This window comes from Dipteris shenzhenensis, chromosome 27, assembly GCF_047967505.1.
Source record: "Dipteris shenzhenensis isolate YYH24624 ecotype China chromosome 27, Dip_SZ_1.0, whole genome shotgun sequence".
NCBI classification, from domain to species: domain Eukaryota; kingdom Viridiplantae; phylum Streptophyta; class Polypodiopsida; order Gleicheniales; family Dipteridaceae; genus Dipteris; species Dipteris shenzhenensis.
The window spans coordinates 44,180,569-44,200,097 of NC_141622.1; the positions used below are offsets into that span (position 1 = coordinate 44,180,569).

Consider the following 19,529-nt stretch of genomic DNA (forward strand, 5'->3'; position numbering starts at 1 on the left):
AGCTTGTGCGAGCTCGAGCAGGAGGTAGGCGACAGAGAGGGAGAGATAGACGCGCGAGGAGTGGGGGGTGGGGGGGGGAGAGAAGAGGAGGCGATGGCGAGGCGACGGGCGGAAGAGGGAATTAGGGGGAGGTAGTCGCGATGGCGAGGAGGACGAGGGCTCGCAGGAGCTGGAATTGTTGCACTTGTAAATCCATTGTTCATTTCGTTCAATTCGACTGCAGCCATTCCAAAATTCCTCTAAGCCAAGCTTGCACAACAGTATGAGCTAGCTCCTGTCCAGATTTGAAGGGAAATGGTCCACCAGGGAGGGAGAAACAGCCGAAAAACCAGTCGACTTTCAAGCTGCTGGCTATGGCGACATGACGCGTAATTTCGCCTCTCTTCCTCAGTGGCTCTTCTCTGGCATACCAGCTTTGTTTCTACCTAGAAAGCCCTCTTTTCTTTGCTTTGAAGAGTGAGATACAAGTTCTCCAAGTTCAGGCCTCTGTTTTGGACTGTTTTGACAATGTTGTGAGTTTGATGCTATACATTAGATGCTACTTTAGCATTTCTGATGTTTTAAAGTGTTGAATAGCATCAGTACAATTGTGGCTACAACTTTCCTTTAGGTTGCTATACTTGGATTTTCTTGGAATACTTTCATTTAGCCACCTCTATGAAGCATGCAAGTTGAAGCATCATTTCCATTATGATTTGTAGTATGGAATTTGGTTACAAGTCTTTGCTACACTAAATGCTTGTACTTTGAAGCTTTTCAACTCTTTATAGCCTTGTAAGAGAGTAGACACTGCCCATTTTGGGTTAGACCCTCTCATGGCTACCTTCTTGAATATGGATAAGTTCAATGGTAAAGGCTTTCACACATGGCAGATGAAAGTTAAGTTTGCATTGATGAGGAAAAACCTCTGGGGGCTTGTCAAACCTGCTTCAACTTCTTCTTCAACAGCCTCTAATGCTGGAGAATCCTCAGCTCCTACACGCCCGGCACGAGATCCTGCTAGAGAGGAGAAAGCCTATGGCATTATTGCTCTTGGCTTAGGAGATGACTATATTCATCACATTTCGGATTTGGAGTCTCCTTCTGAAGCTTGGCAGAAGCTTGATATTATTTTTGGTGCTAGCTCTCACATCTCAAAATTGTCACTTAAGATTGCTTTCTTTGAATTGAAGATGGCTAGTGGCACTCCCTTGGCTGCCCATGTCAATCACATGCGGAGTCTCATGACTCAACTTGCTTCTATCAACTCTCCAATCACTACAGATGATGCCATGGCAGTATTGCTCAAAAGTATGCCTGAAGATTATGATCATGTTGTTACCACATTGAAAAATCTTCCTAATCCTACTTTTGAAGGTCTTATTACTGCTCTTCAAGAAGAAGAAAGACACATGGAACTCCGAAGAGGCAATGCACAGCCTATGCCATAAAAACTCAAAAGGGCAAGTTTTCACCTTGCAAACATTGTGGGAAGACTAATCACCTCTCAAAAGATTGCTTCAAGATCAATCCTTGCAAATATTGTGGCAAAAACAATCACCATGAAAAGTTTTGTAAAGCCAAAAAGAAAGCAACTACAAAACCAAAAACTGCCAATTTACTTTCAGTTGATGTGCCTCCACAAGATAAGGCCTCCTATGATGATTATGCTTTTTGAACCATCTCCATATATGCTCCAGATCTCTTTTTTATGTTGAGTCAAGGTACTCTGCCTGGATAGTCCTCCAAAATGAATGGAATAAACTATTGTGTTCTTTGTAAACACCTCTGGTCACCATATGATGTAGGCCATGTGTATGTGTTTTGCTCCATGGTACCTCCCGCAGACATCGTGTGCATGTACATGCAGGGGAGATAACCTTTGGAAGGTCTTATGTATCCCTTTTGTTTACTTCACACCCTTGGGAACCCCTTGCTAGCGTGAGATCCTGGCCATAGATTTATCCTTGACCACCATGAGATGGCATGAGAAACTATGAGACTAGATGTATCCTTGACATAGCCTGAGGCATTCCCTTGGGGGGGAGTATGATGGGATATCTCAAGGTGTATGCCCCAGGCACACCCTGGGTTCTATGTGTGTGTGTGCTAGAGGCACAGTTAGGTGCCCATAAGCACTGTTAGGTGGTGGTAGATGCCACATAGGATGATTGAGAGATTCTAGGAGCTGATTGAGGAGATGATTGTGGAGCTTGGTGGCTCATGTAGAGGTGCCTACATATGGACCTCACCTTTCTTCATTCCATAAGCAAGCAAGCAAGCATTCTCATTTCGTGTTCAGCTTCATCCTTTCATTTCACTTCTTCAGCAAGATCACCTTATACATGTGGTTAAGCTAATCAATCTTATGATACCAAGATCTTGTTTCAGCCCGTACAATGCATTTATCAATTTGCATATTAAGTGCTGCCCCTTTACCACAAAGCCTGGAGGCTGCTCAACATACACCTCCTTTGTTATGTCCCCCTAAGGACATAATATGAGCTGACACTAGAATGGCGTTAGGTCCTAGCGCATGACCCATTTAAAGGCGTTGGTGAACTCAAGGTTAAGGTTATTTTACACCCAGTGTGCGGGTACCCTAAAGTTAGGGACAACCTTGGGTGAGTCTATATGAGCCATGGGCTCATATTTGGGGATCCCACATTTGGATGAGACTCTGTGGGACACCAGGACCTAGAGTAGATCTAAGGCTTGTCAATCCCTACATTGGTGGGATTTGTCGTATGGGACACAATTGCTTGGGAGAGGAGGTGGGCTTGGTGGTGGCCTCGCCTTAGGTTTGCGGGGATCCGATGTAATGGTTGGACGAGTACCAAGCCAAGTTAGGGGCAAAGGGGTACTATGATGAGACTTTTGCTCCTAAAGCCCGCATCACAACCATTACGACATGCTGCCTTTCGCAGCCCATCATGGTTGCCCACTGTTGCAGATGGACATGAAGCCGCATTCCTCAATGGTGAGATTCACGAGGAGAAGACATTGTCACGAGGGCGTGATTTCTGGTGCATGCATGTTGGCCTACATGTGGGTAGGACCCTGGGAAAACAAAGAGCGAGGTCATGGGTTGCTTGGAATGCTAGAAACCCCTAGCAATAAATGCCTTGGGGACAAAAATGGTGGTTGGGTCCAAGAGGGGGGCAAAAAGCCCTAAGGATCCAAGGTTGGGCCATTGGAATGGACCCCATAGAAGGGGCAAGGGGCAAATGCCTTTCAAGTTGGTCATTGGACTGACCACATAGGAAGCTTGGGGGCAAACTAAAGCCCAAGGGGGAAAATGGAAACGTGGGCTGCCACGTGGCATGCCCATGCAAAACCATTTTGGAAAGGATTACCTTGGAAAGACCTGACAGGGGCACAGGAAAAGAAATACGTCACGGGCTGGCTGGTTATCAGACGGGTCGATGAACGTACGGCAGAGCATGTGAGAGCTCATGGGTTGGGCGAAGGGATCGACGGGATTTGGTATGATGACTTAGCTTCGAGTTTGAAGAGGAGGATGGCACGGATGGTCATCAGCGTACGGACGTACGGGAGCGTATGGATGGTGCTTGCTCCTTGACACAGGTGTGGGCGGCTGGTAACGTATGGGTGTACGGACTCAATGCGGGCTACTGAAAGGCTGCGGTTTATCCTTGTACGGGTGCTCACAGGATGCAGTACGTACGTACAGTACAGATTGTTACGTATGGAAGTATGGGCTTCTTTTGTGTGATAGATGTAGGGCCTCCGCACGTGATGCTTACAGCCTTTGTACGGGGCAGCATGCTAGTGGTGTATGGGCAGCTTACAAGTTGGCTGAACGGGTCTGTACGTATTAGAGAGTACGGGCTATTCCTTACGTGGCAGTATGGAGTGGTGGTTCTCTACCTGGGTGCTCTAGCTGTCTATAGACTATGAGCTGATTCTATTTCCTTGGAATTGGCTGGCCAACGAAGGGCAATTCCTTTGATGTTGGCTGTATTTGTATGCTTCATTTCTCTGCTCGGAGCAGATAAATGGCCATGTGGGCCCTGGTAATAATTATGTGGGATTGTGTGGCCTGGTAAGGATGCTAGAAATAGTTTTGGGCTAAGTGCCATTTGTTAAATCAGAATTAAATGCTTACTATTAAGCTTGGTGAGAGCAATGCATAACAAAGTGTAAGCATGGGGCATTGATGCCTACCAGAGTGTGAAGCCTTGCCAATGGATGCTAGCTGTATATCCTTGCTTAATCCTTGTCCTGAGCAGATGAATGGTTAAGAGGGCACTCAAGGCAGCTAAGGGAGTCTGTGTGACCAGGTATTGGTTGCTAGGAACAGGCCTAAGCTGAGTGCAAGAGTTTTGGACCTGAAATGGATGCTCTTTAACTATGCTTGATGGAGCACATCTTGAGTACAGCCTCGCTGCTGATGAGTAGGCTGGGGTCGGGAATCCATGCTTGGAATGGGAAGTATCCCTGGAACCCCCAGAGGGATGGTACAGGTGTGACTGCCATAGTGTTTGCTGTGTTGTGATGCCAGCTCTTTTTTGGGAAACGAGTTGATGTCTCGGGATGTATGCTGACCAATAGGGTCCTGGACAGTGGAGAAAGCTCTTGTATGCTTTCCTGTTCTGCTTTGAGCAAATGGATGACTAATTGGGCACTCGTGACAGCTGTGGGGAGCTGAGTGGCTAAGTGGGCTGCTAGTAACAGTTCCAGGCTGAGTGCAGTCAATCTGGAAAAGAGATGGATGCCTTTTGCTAGGTTTAGTGAGAGCAATGCACAGCAGAGGCTATGCAAGATATGTGGATGCCCAATGGGATGTGAAATGCCCCAGTTGTAAGAAGGAATGTATCCTTTATGTAGCCTGGAATTCAGGGCCTCTCACTTAAGTAAAGAAATACCAAAAGGGGCGCCAAGGTTTGGGGCCAATCTGTGTCTGTCTTGGTGCAGGGGCACTCTAGCTCCCAACTTGCTGGTAATAATTGTTAATGTAACAGTGTTGACTGGTTACTTTTAGTTTTACTGCCCTTTGATTTTAGTGAAGGCTGGTTTAGACATCTACTCAAGCACAAGTTAGCTAGGCCTATACCTGGGCGTATCCAAGGTCACATACTCCGAGCAATCCATACCTGCAAACAGCGCAAGGTTAGCAAGGCCCACGTAGGGAGAGCTGGTAAGCTCACCTTCCAACCATAGATAGCGCTGTTAGATCTGTGCTTGGCCTTGAAGGTCTACTTGGTTCCTACAACCTTCCGCTTCGATTTTCATGAAAACAAGGTCCCAAGTCTTGACATTTGAATGGAATCAATCTCTGAGTCCATGGCTGCCATTCATATATCGGATGCTCGGATGCCTCCTCAAAAGTGTGAGGCTCTACATCGTGTTTGGATAGTCTTGCCTTTGCCTTTTGACCCTTGGGCTCTGGAATATTGGGTTGTTGTCGTGGGCTCTTCCTCCTCGAAGATGACGTCTTTACTAACCATGACCTTCTTCGTGGCCGGATCATATAGCTTCAGGCTTTGTATCCATGCTATATCCATTGAAGATACATTCTTTGGACTTTGAATCCAGTTCTTTGTCTTTTGATTTGGGATACGAACATGGGCTTTGAACCAAAACACAAAAATCCTCAACTGAACGCTTTTTCTTGAATGAGCCTCCTTTGGTGTAACTCTCTCCACTGCTCTCGTCTTTGTCTTGTCGATGAGATGGATGAATGGCGTCAAACTCGTAAATCCTTGTCAAGCTCTTTGCCTCCATCATACTTCTTGCCATTTCCATAATGAATTGGTTCTTGCACTCCACCACACCATTATGTCAAGATGTAAGAGCAACTGTCATGTGTCTCTTGATTCCCCTCTATGCCTCTATGTACAGACTGCTATGAACTCCTTACTGACACTCTCTCCTCCTCTGTTGTCAAGAGTTTTCAATTGGTGCCTGCTCTCCCGCTCCACCTCAGCTAGCCATTCTTTGAATTCCCAAAGGCATTTGACTTCTCTTTTAGAAAGTACACCCACACCTGCTGGCTATAATCGTCTATAGATGTGAGAAAATACAAAACACCACTGAAGAATCCTGTGGACATGTGCCTGCACAAGTCAGAGTGTACCAGTTCCAAGGGTGTGATGCTCCTCTTCTCGCTATGTGTAAAGAACTGCTGATGTTACTTACCCCTAAGGCAATTTGTGCAGATAAAAGAATGTGGGTGAAACGTGGAAGTCCTCTCACCATATTCTTCTCATGCATTCTTGCCAACATGGTCAGTGTGCCACAACATGCTCACCGAATCCTATCATGAGCAAGGAATGCATTTATCCGTTAAAGACGGTTGTCCTTGATCCCTCGAGCCATTATCTCATTTCTATAGCGATTTCTCAGCAAAATCTACGTGCTATCGAACTCCACCTTCATGTTGTTCCTAGTCATGGCAGAGACTGAAAGCAAATTCTTAGCAAGAGTTGGCACATAGAAAACATCAGATAAAGTTTTGTGCACACCATCATGAGTAGAAAAAGGATTGAAACCTTTCCCTTTTACCAAACATTTCGAATCGTCACCAATGGTGACCTCTAACTCTCAAGGTACAGGTTCAATCTGTGAGAGCCACCCTTGTGCCAGGTCATAGGAGAGTAGGTCCACCGTCGATGTACCATGGGTCCTTTGACCTTTGTGAAGAGTAACTCGTCAATGCTCCTTGATAAAATTGTTAGGAAGAAACTTTAAGTGGTTAATTTCGATTTGAAACTAGTAAAGCATGATTTGAGCGGAAATATCATTCATGCATGGCTTTCTTATTGAGTCTTATGCTTTTGTCTCAAAGAGATGATGACATTTTGGCCTGCCTTGGAGGGTAGGCCGTCGGCCAGGTATAGGGCTGGTTCCAGCCAGCCTACCATGCCTAGAAGAGGGCAGGACAGGAGGGGCTGGACCCTGCAATAAATGGAGGGCTTGATGCCCTGGAACAAGGGCTTGGAAAGGGCCAGATAAAGCCCTTATATAGGGTCCTGGTTGGGCTGGTAGGGGCAGCCAACCAGGTTGGGTTTTTTGGAGCAGACTGGTCAGCCATTGAGGGGCTGCCAGTCAGCTATTTTGACCAGGCCTTGGGGCCTATAAAAGGAGAGGCCCTGGGCCTCATTTTGTATCCAGCAGTGCAGCCTTCCAGGAGCAGTAAGGAGCAGCAGCAGACCTATACTTGGGCTTACTTCAGGAAGGTCAAGGAGGATCAGGAGTGCTGCAGACTTAGCTCTACATTGGCTGAGACCTAGGTTGTTTACCAGGGCAGTAAGGTGCTGAAATCTGAACAGAGAGTCTACATATGCTCGATGTGGAGCACGCGGGCTCAAGTCTAGAGATATCCAGCAGATAGTAGAAGTACCTTGTGGTAACATCAAAGGACCACACTGTGGTGGGACTTTGGATTTATCTCTTTTGTATTGTGTCCATAGTTTTGGACAGAAATATATTGTTTTGGTGGTTTCTATATCTGGCTGGATCATTGTCTATTGATGAGTCTGCACATCTATCTGATGCACATAAGTTAAAGAAGTTTGTGATTCCACTCCCCACACATTGTGTGAGCTCCTGGGCTATTCTATCAGTCTTCTGCTGTGCGTACCCTCTGATGGTCGATTTCTAACATGGTATCAGAGCCCAAGTAGGAGCTCACGAGTGTGGGAGCCTGAAGGCAGGGACTTTGCTGAAGGACGACCCTGATTCAGAAGCTCTTGGGACTGGAGGACAGTGCCCTTACAAGAGAGAGGGTGACTCAGGTTCAGTCAGGTACGTACAGAGTTCTGGTCTACAGGAGGTTGAGTTTGTTCGATTTTGCTGTGTGGTTTAGTAGCAGAGTTGTTGATTTCAGAAGCCTCTTAAGCCCCTTCTCTCCCTTCCTCTCCCCCAGATTTCTTTCGCTTAGTGATGGCACTGCGAATTAAACTAGGTGGCGATATGCGCTGGAGGTTGGAGGGATAGATGGTCTGCGACCAATTTTGGTAGGCTTGGAAACCCAAGCAAGTAAAAGCACGCCAAAATTAGGTGGATGGCCGCTTTTCGCCTAAGTATGACGGATTCTTCCCTCCCCTCACAGAGTACCTAGTTTCTGCAAGAATTCGCAGCAAGGCCTTACCTTCAGCTCACCTACTTCGAGTTCCTTCAGGCAGCCCGATTTTCTGCTGCTCCACGGTCGAATTCGGATGCCCTTCTTTCCTGCACTCACCCGAGCTATTCGCTTCTCTCAGACGTAGTTCCTATTCCCGCCTGGCTCTTGATTCAACTTCACCTGCTGGCCTTTTCTCCAGCCTGCTCTCTCTTTGGAAATCAGCCTCCACTCTCCTTTTCCTTGCTTGAGGTTATTTATGGCTGATGCGAATACTCCCAGCCATCCCGAGGTGGGTCACGATATGGATTTTCATGGAGGGGACGACCAGGGTCTTTATGATGACCTGGTTACGAAGAATGCTTTCAGTGACTTCACCTCCGCTCTCGACGAAAAGTTTATTTTGAATCCTATGGAGTTGGCACAACAACTCCAAGGGATTCAGTCTTCTCTTTCACTTCTAACCAGCACTGTTCAAGCGCTTACTCATGTGGATGCTTTAGCCTTAGTGTTGGGTCCGAACATTACACGAGACCCTTATCTCGAAGATCGGAAATCCAGGACCAAGGAAGTGGTAGACACTTGGTTGCACAAGTGGCAAGTACACTTCTAGTTTCATCCATATCCTGATGAAAAGAAGATCCGGCTTGCAGCAGGGTATTTATTTGGAATTACTCTGGTGGAAGGAGTTGTGGCCGTAATACTCCACCTGGATAGAAATTTGAAGAACTCTTTAGGAAAGAGTTTCTAAAGAAAGAGGAGGATTATGGTATTATAGGGAAGTTTAAAGCCCTCGATATATCCAAGCAGAACTTGACCTTTGAAGTTTATCTCCAGAAGTTTCGTGATTTGCAAACCAGAGCTACATAGATGGACATTGTGACTTTATTGGGATTCTTTGTGGATGGATTGCCCGATTCCTATAAACTCTAGATCAAGAACAATAAATGCACCACTTTGCAAGGGGCCATGAATTATGCGCGCATATATGATGATACCATGGCCAACGCAAAGGGAACCACTACTTCAGATACGAGTGGGAAGAACAAGAGGAAGTTCTTCCAGTCAGCTTTTGGAACAGTGGAGTCGAAGTTAGTTGACAACGTCCCAAAGAAGCACTTGACTCTGACAAAGAATGGTAAAGCTTGTTTCTTACACACCATCAAGTTAAAGAAAGGACGTTGTTTAATTTAAGAGGAGCAAGGCCACACTAGGAACGATTGTCCTAAGCGCAAGAACCAGATGCAAGCATAGGCATCAAAGTAGGCTAAGGAAACAAAGCTAAGGGAGCTAACCAAACCTAGATGATATGTATTTTTGTAAATGTCATTACCTGCCTACTTTCATGTAATTGCACTGTTAATAATTCGTTATTTGGCCCCCATGACCTTTTTCGAGCTTATGGAGAAGTTAGGGACCAACGAGTTCACATTCTCTTTGACCCGGGCAGCTCACACAATTTGGTGAATTACAAACTTGTGCAGAAGTTGGGACTGTCCATGACACTTAGCGATCACACCTACGAGGTGCAGCTTCCCACTGGGAAGTAGTTTTGGGATCGCAACATTGACGATCTTTCTCTCCGGTTCAAGACTACACAGATACTCTTATGTGCTATGTTATGCACTTGAACATGTGGACTTGTCGATCGGAATAGAGTGGTTTAAAACCCACGATATTCAGATCGGATGGAAAGATCATACTCTTTCTTTTTTGGATAAGGACACCCAAGTTTGTATTAAATGTGAGGATATTCCCTCTTCTTAGGGACCTATTGTATCTGCGATGCAGCTTCGGAATACATTAAATACTTCTAATTGTGATGTGTATCAGTGTGTTTTGATTCCGCTTTCTTCATTCGTTGTTTCCGTCAATAACAAAAATGATTTAAGTGCGTTTGCTTGTTACTTACAGTGTCTTTCAATGACTTTTGCCATGGGCTTCAGGTTTTGTGTTGCTGTTGAGCACCCATTGCTCCCGACCAAAATGATCACATCCATTGTCGCTTCTGAGGGGTGAGTCTACCATGCTCTGGATTAAGTGTCTCTCTATCTGGTGTTTGGTATATGATTGTGGTTAAAAAGCGGTAACATGATTGATGAGTGTGGATATAGCTGCTGCAAGCACTGGTGGGTGTTTGTGGCACGGGCTTGAAGTGCTATTGCTACTTGTTGCAGTCACAGTAGTTGTAAATGTTGAAAATTTGGAATTTTAAGCTTGGAAGACTGAGTTTTTAAAGAAAGCACAATAAAGATTGATAGAAAAAGTTATTCTAAAAAGTTTTCAGAAGTAGAAGCATTCTAAAGCTCTTGTCTATTTGCGGTTACCCATTTATGCCTTGTGTATGCATGTAGTTCTAAACAACAGTTGATGATTGTGACTTTTTGGCATACAATAGACAGAAACTCAGTATGCAGACTTTGTATAAATGTGGATGCTCAAGTATGTGTGGGTGTGTGGATTTGTATGTGAGAGCATATTTTTATACTATGGTCTACACCCACTGTTGTGCGCTGATGACGTCAGTGGGGATGTCATAGTAGCTAGTCCTTGCTATGCGTGATGGAGTTTATGGTTTTCAATCTTATGAGTGACTATTGTGAGATTGAAACTGCACTATGTTGTGTTTTTAGAGGATGAGTTTGGGAATGTTCCTGGATTCATCTAGGTATATGCTTTGGCTGTATTAGCGTTCATGCAAATTTCACCTTGTGAAGTTTTCGTCCAAGTTGCAGCCTGCTGGTATTGCAATAATTCTTTCTATCTTAAATGGTGCGTTGCCCTATCAACTAGATTAGATGCTCGTTTGGGAGAGACTAAAATGAATCGTTTAGACTTCCCAAGTAGTTGTAGCTTGAATGAAGAGATTTTGGACTACTTTTTGATGTCACCTAGGTATGGACATATTTAATGTGTTGGAGTAGAGCAGCTGATTCGAGGAGAAGAACAAGGTATTACATTATTTAAAGCGCAAACCATCTGGATTACCTTGTTGCTCATTGTTTCCAGCTTCCTGCTTTGCTGTTCCTACCCTTCCATTGAGTCCATATCATATGTAGCACAAAACGACATTGATGGCTAAGTCTCAGAAAACCTTGAGTGCAAACGCTCCAAATTACGCTATTGCTCAGTGTTTTCAGGCTTCTGCTTTAGCGTTCTTACCCTTCCACTGAATCTCTTGGGGTATGTAACCCCCCCCCCCCCCCCCCCCAACCTTTTCCCCCGGCGCATGTACTGTGGCTTCCATACTGTCGCCCATCCTGTACTTACCACTGCAACCAATCCCTTGCTAGTGGGACATACTTCACCCATGCCTGTGTGGTTGACCTGTCTGGAATCCTGTCGTGCAGGGGGAAGGGCTCTTGACTGCAAGTACCATTTTATCGTCCATGGCCTTCTGCCCCCCGCCACCCACCTTCCAGCATGTTTGCATGGGCATAGACACCCCACAAGCGCCTCTTGTCAGTTCACGTCCAGGCCCCTCGATCCCGTCAACATAATAGATTGAGCAACCAATGATGTCCTTCACCTTCACAACTGTTTCTGGTTCGTCTAGCTCCATGGACCGTCTCTCTCTATGTCAGACATAAAAAACATTTACACCCTGGATCTGCCCTGGTCTCAAAGATACACAGATTCATCACCAAGAAGAGTTCTTCACCACATTAGCTATTGGCTTGGAATCCTTTGACTCAAGCATGGACTCCTCCTTTTGATCTCCTTTCTTCTTCTTGTAATCTCTTACATAAAGTCTAGGCTCATCGCAGTAGAAGCATCTTTTCTTTTACTTGCCTCCACCTCTGGAAGTGTCCTTATCCTCGTCGGACTTGTCTCTTGTTGAACTTACTTGTGCCGGGCTTGCCCTTTCCGATGTCCTTTTCCTTACTCTAACAATAAAGGCCTTGTGTATGCTTTCATCTTTATCGTAAATCTTTACGCAAGCCTCTTCCTGCACTCCCATAGTCCCTGGCTTTCAAGGGTGAGTGACTTTGGACTTTCCAAAGTCTTAGTACAAAAGAACTAAAGCTTCTCATCAGCATATTCAACAGGAGCATTGACAACTAGACCGGTTCCATCTTGTGACCAACTGCTGCCAGCTGATCCCTCTTTTGTGAGGTAATCATGCATGGTCAATATGATCTTAAAAGGCCAATACGTTGGGAGTGCCTTATAAGATCTCTGCTCTTCGCATTTGTGTTAGTGTACTTACTTTACTGCACTCTAATAAGTAATCATTTGGAGGTATAAGTGGTTTACAAGCATTATGATTCAGATTTGGAAATTCCTTGATGTGGCTAGGAGGATTTCATTAGTGACAGCTCCAACAACAATAACGACATCAATAAGAAGCATGGGAATCAAAACTTCCATAAGAACAAGGCATGGATATTTAAAGATGGCGATGGCTATGGTAGTTATCTAAAGACAAAGGCACATGGAAAGTTTAACAACTAGAATTGTTGTTACAATTGTCAAGTTTAAGCCCACAAGAAGCAAGGTCATCCTCACTACAATATGTTCTTGAGGAGATGGCCACATTTGTTGTTCCAACCACGGCATTAGACACTCCCAAAATGACCCGGTTGTCATTGAGGTGCTGGACAATCAATGAAAGGGGGAACCATGAGAGTTTCCCACCATGTTCCAATTCTTTGGTGATTAGTAGTCAGAATGTCCCCATCCAGGCAGGTTGCTGGACCAGAGTATTAATTTCATTTTCTACACCTTTTGGGCCCAAGAGGTGGGTTCTTGAAGGGAAACGTGATTCCCAGCCTGTGATGTCAACATCTCCACACTTGCTGCACTTCTGCATCCAAGAAAGCAGTTCTTGGACCTCGATTGCAATCCCACCTATTATGAATGCAAAGCACCTGCAAATTTATGACACCTCACTAGGTAGCAACGCTACATCAGTTTTTACAGTAGGATTTCCATGTGTTTATTACATAGGAAATGAATCACATAACTTTAATACGCATTTCTTGGGTTTGTTGGGTAAAATGGGTGGGTCTTAAGGCAAGGCCTGAATATAGAGTGCAGGTTGGGTGGCACAGCCAGGGCAACCTAATGGTTTTAAAGGTCAAATGTTTTGGAAGCTTCAGTGGGGAGGCCAAAGCGGCCACTTGGAAGATTCCATGGTGGTCAGATAGTAGGACTATCCGAGTTGCACCCACATTGGCAACAGATATCATCCTAGGTGGATGGATGGTGGCATTGGTTCAGAGTCACATTAGTGGCAGGATCCAGTGTATACCAAAGCTACTTCTGCTTTGGATTAGGTTCCTGATTATTGAGTAGAGAATAGAAAAGGCATTGGCATCCGATAGGGTGTGAATGAGGTACATCCCCTCCCTAGGCTAATCCTAGGTGTATTTCTTTTATTCCAATGATGCAAGGCTTCAATTACAATAGTAATACAGATCCTCGGACAAAACCCAAGGAGGACCTAGAAATCCTATACATACAACTGAAGTATTACAATGACGTTTCCCCTATGGAGGAATGTGAACTATGAGAATGCAAATATCAAAAGAAAAGAAGCCAATGGTAGTCCCTGGAAATATCCAAGTGAAGGAGGGCCCCAAATCTCTCTAAGCAGAGTCTAATCTCAGCAAAACGCCAAGGCTAGGATTCTCTGGGTTCACCATGTGGGCAACAACCTCTTTCTTAAACTCTTCTAGCTTGTCCAGAGCTTGGAAATATATAAATTGTAGACTGAAGCATAACATGTGAGAGTTTTCAGCAAATCCTGAGGCCAAGAAGAAGCAAGAGCAAAACCACAGATCAGAATTTGCAAGCAGGAGTGGCCCACAATGTTAATGCTGAGAAGCAAGAGAAAACAACCAAACCACAATTTCTTTAGAAGGTGTTTCCGCTGCTGTGAATTGTTTCCCAGCCCCTCCTCTTTGTTGTGAAAAAACTTTTGAAGAACTCTGGCAAGCTCAAAACTGCTAAAGGCTGTTCTAGAGAAGTTCATAATCAAGATAGGAGTTTTCTGGATCACATATAGGCGCTTGGATAATAGAAAGCAAGAGCTGCACTGCAAGAGGCAGAGAGAGCAAGAGAGCAGCGGTTGAGCTGGACACGATTGCAAGAAGCCCAACAAAAACTCAAAACTAATCCCAATTTTACCTTTTTCATACAACTGAAAGCAGTGGTAGAACTGAACACGATTGCAAGAAGCCCAACAAAGACTAAAAACTTATCCCAATTTTACCTTTTTCATACAACTGAAAGCAGAAAGTTCAAACACTAGGAAAAGTCACCAAAGCAAGTTAGAGCAGCTGTAAAAAGTAAAAAACGTTTTTTCTAAAATTTTAGATCCTAACTTTAATATTTTATTAGCGAATCTAGATGAGAATAATTAGTTGAATTTTTAATTAAGTCTTCTTGATAATTTTTCTCCCATGATGCCTCTACCCATGCATGCGATTAATTAAACAAATAAGCCTAGAACAAAATACAACCTTAGGCTTGCTAGGTTCATATCTTGACCTAGACAACTTATAATTTATCCTAACTGAAACCATTAGTTAGAACTCAATGTGTCCTAACTACTTGTGCATGTGAGTGATCATGGAGCTTATTTCAATTTCTTGATGCTTTGCACATCCACAAGGGTTTCCTACCACCAATTCGGTCTACAATGTCCATGGTTTCTCCTTGACAACTTAAAACTTTGGGGTGAGCCTTCGTGTGTTTAACCATGAGGCGGATGTGATCTTTGGAACCCGTAATCTCGTATGGCATGTCAATAATCCAATATCAGGTGGAAGGTATCCGATAGGAAATAGTCACATGATTCATAATGTCATTGATGTGATGTCCACCCCACGCAATAGCTTCCAACATCTTGCCACTGGATGTGGGATACTGAAGATTCATCACCATATTGTAGATGGCGTAAAATAAGTCCATGCTGAAGATGGCAAGAAATAGATCATATTGAAGATGATAAAGTCATACTAGAGATAACAAGAATCACAATGAAGGTGTTGAAGGTGACATAGCTATACTGAAGTAGCATGCATGGTGATCAGCCATGATAAGAGGTAACCTCTGAATGGTAACATGATTTGTAGAAAACAACCGGCCAGAGTGTGAAGTTTGTCACAAGAACTCACACAAAGAAACTTATGCGTGTGGTTAGCAAACATATGCACATAAAAGAATAAATGAAATTAATTGGAAATAAGATATCCAATAATAATCTGTAAATGTAGTCGAGTAAAAGTGTAGGTTTGTTACGGAAAGAAGAAATTTTCATGCCCACCCTTGATGAAGATTCTGAATCTTTAACACACTGAAGCAGCATGTGGGTTTTGGCAACTCTGTGGAGGTCGCAGCACCTTCTTCCTTGCATCGCTCCATCATGATGTTTCTACTTCCTCTAGCATTTAACCATATGTATCATTTGTTCGTGAATGGTTGCTTGTAGATGATTTTGTCGTTGAGATCCTCTCCAGCTATCCTTATGTTTCATCAAGATGTTAACTGACAGCTTATGACTATCACAAGTGCCTGCAAGGCCTTCATCTGCAGCAATAACTGTGTCAGGAGCCTAGATAGAGAAAAACCACTCCAACCTTTTACTTCACAAGGCCTTCAAGCTGAGATCCGAGATAAGGGCAGACTTGTTTGACCTCCATAGTGTTTGAGACATGCACAGAGCAGTAGGAAGATGATACCCCTGACGTGGTTATATAGGTCTATGACAGCCCGTATGCAGTTTTGTAAAAGCTCAAGTTCAATGGGAGAACTCAGTTCTTAAACAAAGACTTGTCTTATGCGCAAAAACCAAGAGACCAAAGTAAAGGCATGCTATGCTAGTCAAGGAAAGACTTCTTCCTTGGGCATCATTGGACATATATGTCTTCAATTTATGATCTCATTGCAGCCACGGAATGCTATGAATATCAATTAATATGGAATCTGAAGCAAATCATAATTTTGGATTTTGTCATGTATGAGGTTGAGTACTACTTGAGATTCTATTCTCATGTTTACCTTGTTAACTTCCTACTTCAAGTAAAAAGTATTTAGCCATTTATAACTCTTCCGATTCTGTTGTCTTCATACAGATCAAGTGCTCTGCAGAATGTGGAAAAGTCGTTCATGCTCAGCAGCAGTCATCAAGAAATGTTGCGGAGACCGAATTATGATCTTCAGGTCCTTTAGAGCTTCTTCAATGTATTAATTGTTTTGCACTCTGGCATACAGTATGCATGTGCTTGTTTGAGCATATTCTTTTGGGCATAAGGTTTTGTGGATAATAGTGATGTACATAGTATCAGAGTATCTTTGTAGAATTTCTTATCTCTTTGGTCTGAGTGGTCTCCTATCTTTAGGATTGGGGATAAAAACTTAAAGTTGCATTTTAAATAAATCAACCAGCAGCAGAACCAAATGTCTTGAATATAAGTAATTTAACTATAGTGTTTGTTGGTTTTACTCCCAGATCTGGAGTGTGATGCTCAATGACAAGGTTACATTTAGGATGCATTGGCCTCTATATGCAGATTTACGTGTGAATGGTGAGAACTATGCTCTGGCATTCTTTTAAATAAAAGAGACACTCTTTTATCACTTCAATAATTCCTTCAATGCATGTCAAACAGGAGTGCCTGTACGTGTAACTAATAGACCAGGGCAGCAGTCACTAGGAATAAATGGTCGTGATGATGGACCTGGGGTAAGTTTCTGGCTGCTGGCTGTAGGTCCTACTGATTTTGCATGTTTTTGATGGTTGTCAAAAAGCAGTTTATTATTGGATGAGTTGTTATTGAGTTAGTCTTGTTGATTAATGCTTTGATGAGATCTGTCATGTTTTGCAGATTGCAAATTATACTAGAGAGGGAACCAATAGCATCTCTCTGTCTGCTTCTGATGGGCGCCCTTTTTGTATAGGAATTCGGATAATTCATCGCTTGACTGTACCTGAGGTGTGGCTTACATGGTCCCCTTAGTCATCCTCTAGTGATGTATATAGTATTTCTTGTGGAGAGCATGCTGCCTGTAATTCTACCATTTATAAACAGTGACTCTTGCAGGTTCTGAGTTTTATCCCAAGTGAAGCAGAAGGTGAACCTTTTGATACAGCTCTTGCTCGTGTCCGTCGCTGCATTGGTGGAGTAGGGAATGATGACGACAGTGACAGCGATCTCGAAGTTGTTTCAGAATGGGTCCCTGTGAATCTTTGCTGCCCTGTAAGTGTTCTGCTTATTATGGTTTGGGTCTACCAAATGGCCAAGAAAAATCATGTACGAGATGTGACATTGTTAGTTTTGATCCTGTCCATGGCGCGCCCCCCCCCCCCCCCCGTCCCTCTTCCCCTCTTCTCATTCGCCCTTCTTCTCTTCCCATGACCACCACCACTACACACACTTGTTGTAAAGACTTTCTCCTGCATGCAGGTTAGTGGTTCTAGAATGAAGGTGGCTGGAAGGTTCAGGGCCTGTGTGCATATGGGTTGTTTTGACCTGCACACATTTGTTGAGTTGAATCAGAGGGCACGCAAGGTAACACGCCTTTAGCTCACCTTTCCACTCAAAGTTTGCAGCAAATTGACTCCATACATCGGTAGCCATTATGTCTCCAATAGTCGCCTTGGGCAACTTTTGTTTTAGGGGGAGGAGGGAAGGTGGATTCTTGTGGCTTCATTCTTCCTCTTATGCTATTAAAAGCTTCGGTCACATGATATACACTATTTTTAAACATGAAAGATAATGGGTATATGCTTTATATGAGCAGTCGATTGCTATTGCTATCACCAAGCAGAATGATATGATGCTTTGCCAAGTACTTTTGAGCAGGGCCAAGTCAGCAGACTCATGGTTCCTATTATTAGCCTGAACCTATTTTTATATGACTACAGTCTGTTTGATTTCATTCCAAGATTGTTGCATGTTAAGATTTATCTTCGTTTTCTGTTCCAGTGGCAGTGCCCTATATGTCTGAAAAACTACCTCTTGGGCAACTTGATTATTGATCCCTTTTTTAATCGAATAACCAAAGCAGTAAGTGAGATTGGTGTCTGCAATCCAGTGTATTGTCTTCCCCTTTCAACCTTTTTTGCTTGAATACATATGTGGGTGGTTAATGTTACTTGCATTATACTTGACTACTCTTCAGATGAAAAGCTATGGGGAAGATATAACTGAAGTTGAAATGAAGCCCAATGGCTGTTGGCGGCCTAAGCTAGAAGGCGATGTTAAACTTCGGGAGCCATGGCGTTCACCGGATGGCTCTATCAGTTTGGTGAATAGTGACAACAAGCCTATGAGTTACCAAGGGGCATTAAAGGCTGTAAAGATAGAGGAAGGCCTTTCAGTTGAAAAGGTTCCACTGAAGATAGGGTTCAAGAGAGCACGGGATGGGACTTGGCAAGTGAATGGAACAATAGGGCTTCCTTTTTTGGCAAGCAATGGTATGCCTACACACAATCAAATCCCAGAGAATAGGGTAATTTATCAAAGTAGCAGTGCAACTGCTAGCAACGATGAGGATCCTAGTGTAAATCAGGATCAAAGTGAGCTTCTGAATCAGTCCAAAAGGGATGATGCTGAAGTTAACTCAGCATCTATGGAACCTGCAGCAAATGGTTGGCTGAATGGGCCAATTGTTGGGGATTCAGAACCTCCTAAAACTTCGGACGTCATTGTCCTTAGTGATACAGAGGAAGAAAACACAGATGAATACAGTCTGGGAACTGAAAATTGTAATAAGATAACAAATTTCCGATCGCCAGCTCCTCTTGCAGAGGAGACACCAGGTAATAGCATGGGGGTTGCTTTGGGTTCCAGACAGGAATTTATTCATGAAAGACCAGAAACAGCTCTTCCATTTCCTGAGGTGAACTCTGCTCCAGAAAACACAAATGAAGCTTTGGATTTTTTTGGATCTAACACGGGGGATTTGGCTGCACCACTCTTGCACAATAATTTCTGGACATCGCAAGCGCAAAGCGCCCCATTTGAGTTTTTGGGCTCTGTACCAGATGCTTCTATGGGAGCCCCAAGTCGGCACCATTCCGAGTATCAGACTTCTGCTCAAGCTGTTCCAAGGCCAACTTACGGTCTATCAAGGCAACACCACAGGGAAAATGGCATGTTACAAACAGGTTTTTTTGAGTATGATAGGCCATCTCAAAGTTATATGGTGCCTGAGTATCACAATGAAGCGATGGAGAGTGCCAGGGGGTTGGCCTCAGCAGATCCATCACTGCAACTTTTTCTGCCCCATCAACCAGCCAGAGCATCAGCTCAGCCTATTGTTCATGAGCCTCTTATGACTTCAAATGAGGGCTTGCAAGATGGCTGGTTTTCTTTAAGTTTGGGTGGTGGTGAAAGCGTGACAGAATCTCCTGCCTATGCTGTGGATCCCCCCTATGATGTTGAACAGGCTCCTCAGGAAAGAAGACGACTTGATTCTGTTGTCGATTCAGGTATGCTCAGAAGATTGAAAC

At 44.0% G+C, this 19,529-nt stretch overlaps 1 protein-coding gene across 5 annotated transcripts in view; it reads left to right on the plus strand.

Moving 5' to 3' along the window:
• LOC147884356 (E3 SUMO-protein ligase SIZ1-like) overlaps positions 1 to 19,529 on the plus strand; it is a 47,916-nt gene that overhangs the window by 25,679 nt on the left and 2,708 nt on the right. For all 5 annotated transcript variants that reach the window (XM_087399150.1, XM_087399148.1, XM_087399149.1 and 2 more), the window contains 9 exons: positions 10,012 to 10,080; positions 16,147 to 16,234; positions 16,524 to 16,599; positions 16,684 to 16,757; positions 16,900 to 17,007; positions 17,116 to 17,271; positions 17,479 to 17,583; positions 18,001 to 18,081; positions 18,197 to 19,508. In XM_087399150.1, the coding sequence (XP_087255276.1) occupies positions 10,012 to 10,080; positions 16,147 to 16,234; positions 16,524 to 16,599; positions 16,684 to 16,757; positions 16,900 to 17,007; positions 17,116 to 17,271; positions 17,479 to 17,583; positions 18,001 to 18,081; positions 18,197 to 19,508 (2,069 nt within the window). The remainder of the gene's footprint in view (positions 1 to 10,011; positions 10,081 to 16,146; positions 16,235 to 16,523; positions 16,600 to 16,683; positions 16,758 to 16,899; positions 17,008 to 17,115; positions 17,272 to 17,478; positions 17,584 to 18,000; positions 18,082 to 18,196; positions 19,509 to 19,529) is intronic.